The following is a 4,726-nucleotide window of genomic DNA, read 5'->3' on the forward strand; positions in this document are numbered from 1 at the left end:
TACGTGCCTCGACGGTGAAGGGGGAACGACTGCACGAGGGGTTGGAACTACCCCGTGACGTGCTACCCCCTATGGTCGTCACCGAAACTATCCGTCACAACCCCTGATACACTGTGACTGCCGGCTGCTTCTTTATCAACGGACGGGGGTGGATGGAGCGGCGTTTCCTTTTATCGATATGGAAGGATGTGGAAACCATTTTTTGAATTACTCTGTATCGAGTTTTTTGCTTGACATCTTGGGTCGGTCATCGGTTGTCCAGCCGTAGATGATGGATAAAACTCGTATTGGATAAATTGTATCTTGAAAGAAGAATTGTTGTATATATACGTTTCCATCTCGATGATTGCTTGATCGTTTTGTAAAATCCATTAGGACGAAGAGGGATTGAGGGTGGTTTCATCAACTCAATCTCATCAATAAATGTAAATTATCGACTGGATTAGCCTCTGCTCCTCGGTTAATTCTTTCTAAAAAAACATTGTGTGCATCGAAAATTATAAAAGGCTCGTAGAAAGCGTCCTTTTCGTTCTCTCCTCCAGTTTCCTAGCCAACGATTCGATCGAGATCGAGTCCACTCGAACAGATCATCACCACCGATTATCGTAATCACCCTCCTCTTCTATTATTCATTGAAATATCTTTTCGATCAATCGAAGGTAACGGTTTCGGGGGGTTCGTTCTACGGGGCGACGGATCGATATTTATGTCGGGGTGAGTTGTGGATGCGACCGAGGGAAAGGAATGGGGGAAAAGGGTGATGGAGTTATTGAATGAGTCGTGTCGTTCGATTCGTTGAAAAGGGTCCAGGTGTCGCTGAAATGTCGACGAGGAACGAACCTGTGATTGTGATCCAGGGTGGAATGATCCGTCTTCGGCGCCGAGGACACCAGTGCGTGGGACGCCAACGCGTGTGCGTGCGGACTTAATCCAGGATGCGGAGGCATCAGGCCCGTCGGCGAAAACCGGTAGAGATCACTGGAAAATTTATTAATAGATTTAAATTGTAATTTAAAGTGTTAGGTAGCGAGTGCGCTAGATTAAATAATACTATTATTTCAAAATAATTGAAATATGATAAGTAGAAATTCCAATCTTTTGAAGATATCGAAGATACTTGTACATCGTTTAGTTCAAAATAAGTTTTATTTAAATTAATTATCCTAAAAAAATGTTACTCTTACATACATTGAATAATTTTTGAATAATATATTTTAAATTTTGTTATTAGAAAAATATGATTCTTGAAGAAGAGATTGGAACGATTTTTAAAAATGGGAGATAAATTACAAATTTCTTTAGTTTATCAATTTAGTCGACGTTGAACAATTTTTTGCGATTCAATTTTTACAAACTTTCAAAGTTCTTTCTTTACGAAAGAAGATTGAAAATTGAAACTATCCATTGATAGAATTCGTCGTGTACAGAAACGCGGAGTTGAGAGAGTAATGTATAACAGAAATTAGAGTGTTTGAATGAACTTGACAAATTCGATCACCTACTAACCTTGGTAAACTAGAACTTGTGATGGGCAAACTCGTGGGATACGGACTTCGGAAACCAGTGCTTGCCGGGGAAATGGGGTACATGCTCGGTGTGTGCCTGAAAACGAAATTGTTTCATCAAACAGAGGCATCGCCTGAAACCAAGTCTTCGAATTATTATTACCACTCTTGTCAAAATCTGTTTGAAAACAAATAAAAAAAACTCTTTTACTATTTGATTTACTATTTCTTCCAAATCTCAAGAGATGAAAAAAATTTGCTTCGTCGCGTAATTTCTCATCAACGAAAATTCCTCTCCTCCCCAAAAAAATATCGTAATCCTCGAATCGTGAAAAATTAAAATTCCCCGCATTTGCAATTTCCTTCTAGAATTTCCTTCGAAGATATATCCCTCCTACTCCAACGCGACGAAATCGCCGGGGAAAAGCCGCGGTTCCGCCCCTCCTAATTGAGAAGAACGGGCCTAATCACCCGTGGAAAATCTCAATTTGAGACGGTTCGAGCAGAAAGCAAATAACAAGGAGGGAGAGAGGCGCTGCAAGAGGGTTGGTTTCCGTTGGCGCGGTCACCGTGGTTATATCTGTGGTACAACGTCGAGCGTCGGTGAACGTAGCCGGTCTAATAGACCGGAACTGAGAGGATGACCGAGGAAACGTGGCCGTGATTCGGCCGGAAAAACGAGACCCGAATCGAGAAATTCATTGGCCCCCTCCTCCTCCCTATCTCCTCCCACCCCTTCCCCGATTTTCTTTATTTTTCATCGGCTGAAAGGAGAATCGAGGAGAGGATGAAAGAAGAAGAAGAAGGGGTTGAGAGGGGGAGAATGGCTCCCAGGAGGGGGAGTCTAAATAAAAATCGCGTTTATCCTGGTCGAGTGTCGCCGGGTTCGAGGGTTTGAATCGTTAGTACGCGAAAGGAGGAATTAACGACTGCTTGAGCGTGGAGGAGGGAAAAAAATCGAACGTTTCTCATGTAAATCGGCCCACTTCTCCCTCGTCCAACTTAACTTTTATCGGTATATTTGAGACCGTGTTTGGATCCGTGGCTATTCAATTCCCTCCTCCTCGTCCTTTTTAGTTCATATATATATATAAAACACAGGTTTAAGGAAATGACGAACGATTTAATTACGAGATATAAAATTATCGAGGAATCGTGATATTCTGTTGTCCACGATTGACGAGATGGTTAATTAACTCTGTTATTTTATAAGAGAGATAGATAGATAGATACGTAATGAGATCCGTTTATGTAGCCTTCTTGCCGGTGACGGTTTTATATCGACGGATGAAAGTGTATTGACTTACCAGGAAGCGGCGACTTGCGTCATTTCCGGGCTAAGCATGGGGTACGGATATTGACCCGTGGAGAAGGGATACATCGGCGCTCTTGTCAAGCCTGGAACAAAAATGGAACGTGTTGCTTGTCTCATTGTCTCTCGTATCTCTGTCCAATGATAATAAAGACGAGGATAAAGAGAGTGTTTCCAAAGAAAATGGCGAATATTTTAAAAGAGTTAATTTTTAGAAGTCCGTTACTTTCCACACTTCTCGATCCTTTATCAAGAAACTTCACTTTGTAATAACTTGGGGATAAGTATAAAATAATAATTAAATTTCATTAATTAGACGTCTCGTTAAGAAACCGAGTTCTTTTTCGTTCCGAGTGACGAGATGAAAACAAAGTTTTAAGGTTTCGCTTCCTAACAGAGAAAAATATATATTTTCCCTGTAATTTTGAATAATTCGAAATAATTTAATAAACATATAAATAAATTCAATTCAAATCTATTCCCCAAAAAAAAAACTTACCCCCTCACTCCAATTAAAAAACTCGATTCGTTGAATTAATATTTCTCTTATCGCTTAATTATCATCGTTTGACCAATCGAAACGAGATAATTAACGAAAATTCCTTGGGAAGGAGGCGACCGCAATTTATCCTTGCTACTTTTCCACAGGGTTGATTTATTCAATACGGTGCGCCGTCGGCGTCGCGCCTGCTGGCCGCGTATCAACGGATGCAGTATAAACATTATTACGGCCGAGATCAAAGAAGAACGATCCGATTGGAGGAAAGGAGGACTATGTATTTAATATCGAGCCGGTTTGCACTACAAACACGAATCGGATGACCCGGCGAACGGGCATTGATCACTACTGGCCGCAACCCCCCACGGCGTTCACCACCCTTTTCTCTCTCTGTGTCGACAATATCTGTTTGATAATAATTTGCATCGCATATGATCTTCGTAAACTATCATCGAGCTTGGATTGTATTGTTTCGCGAAATGTATTTATAGGAAATATTATATACGCGAAACGAAATTGAAATTTTTGCTAAATTTTTTTTTTTTTTTGTTTTGTTTTATTATTAGAGCGATCGAAATGATTTTATGACAAGGAAGGGAGACAAATACAGTTTTTCAGTTTTTATTAGATAGAGAACAAGCGATTTATTATAGGTTTATTAACTACTTTCTACGAAAAGAATGCAATGCTCTAAGAAAACGATTTTTTTATTTTGAAATAATAAATCGATAAATTATGTATTTTGTTACGATAACATATCGATGAAAAATGAAACAGTTTCAAGATTTGTAAGATTTGTCAAAAATTAAAATAAAGATTTATTAAATTTTCTTGTTTCCATTTTACATCCATTATATGTTAACAATAATGAGTAATAAATTACACTACAATTCCAATATAACTTTTTTTATCTCCCCTCAATCGTCTCTTTCACCCTCGAAGAACAACAACAACGACAAAGAAAAAAAAAGAACCATGCCTCCCTCGCTGCGCAAGAATTAAAAAAAGAAAGAAAAAAATCGGTATCCGTCGTTCGAATCCTGGTTCCACCCTATATCGATAATTACTCGAAACCTCCCCCTCCCCCTCGATCCGTCACCCTGGATCGTCGTCGTTACACGAGGCTTGCACAGGGTGGCGTAGACGTGGAAAAGGGGTGGGCCAGCTTTCACAGTGGCGGTATCTAATACCGTATACGTGTTGCAGAACCGGTCGCGGCACCCCGAACAGCCCCCAGAAACGTCGACTGCCGGCTATAAGTGGGGTGCCTTTGGCGAGGCGAAGTGTAATTGGCTTCATAAGGGTCGACGAGAAGCGGCCGGAATATCGGCAAGCCCTGAAACCGCTTGACGAGGCCAATACTTCTCTCTTCCCCTCCCTCCACCCCCCCTCGTTCTCGTTATCCTTCTT

At 40.7% G+C, this 4,726-nt stretch overlaps 1 protein-coding gene across 2 annotated transcripts in view; it reads right to left on the reverse strand.

The window, feature by feature from the left end:
* LOC102673651 (protein pangolin, isoforms A/H/I/S-like) overlaps positions 1 to 4,726 on the reverse strand; it is a 33,712-nt gene that overhangs the window by 21,104 nt on the left and 7,882 nt on the right. For both annotated transcript variants that reach the window (XM_031510877.1, XM_031510876.1), the window contains exons 2-4: positions 2,813 to 2,903; positions 1,507 to 1,602; positions 841 to 978 (exon numbers count right to left, since the gene is read on the reverse strand). In XM_031510877.1, coding sequence (XP_031366737.1) covers positions 841 to 978; positions 1,507 to 1,602; positions 2,813 to 2,903 — 325 coding nt within the window. The remainder of the gene's footprint in view (positions 1 to 840; positions 979 to 1,506; positions 1,603 to 2,812; positions 2,904 to 4,726) is intronic.

The sequence above is a fragment of the Apis dorsata genome, unplaced genomic scaffold (assembly GCF_000469605.1).
Source record: "Apis dorsata unplaced genomic scaffold, Apis dorsata 1.3 scaffold_267, whole genome shotgun sequence".
NCBI classification, from domain to species: Eukaryota; Metazoa; Arthropoda; class Insecta; order Hymenoptera; family Apidae; genus Apis; species Apis dorsata.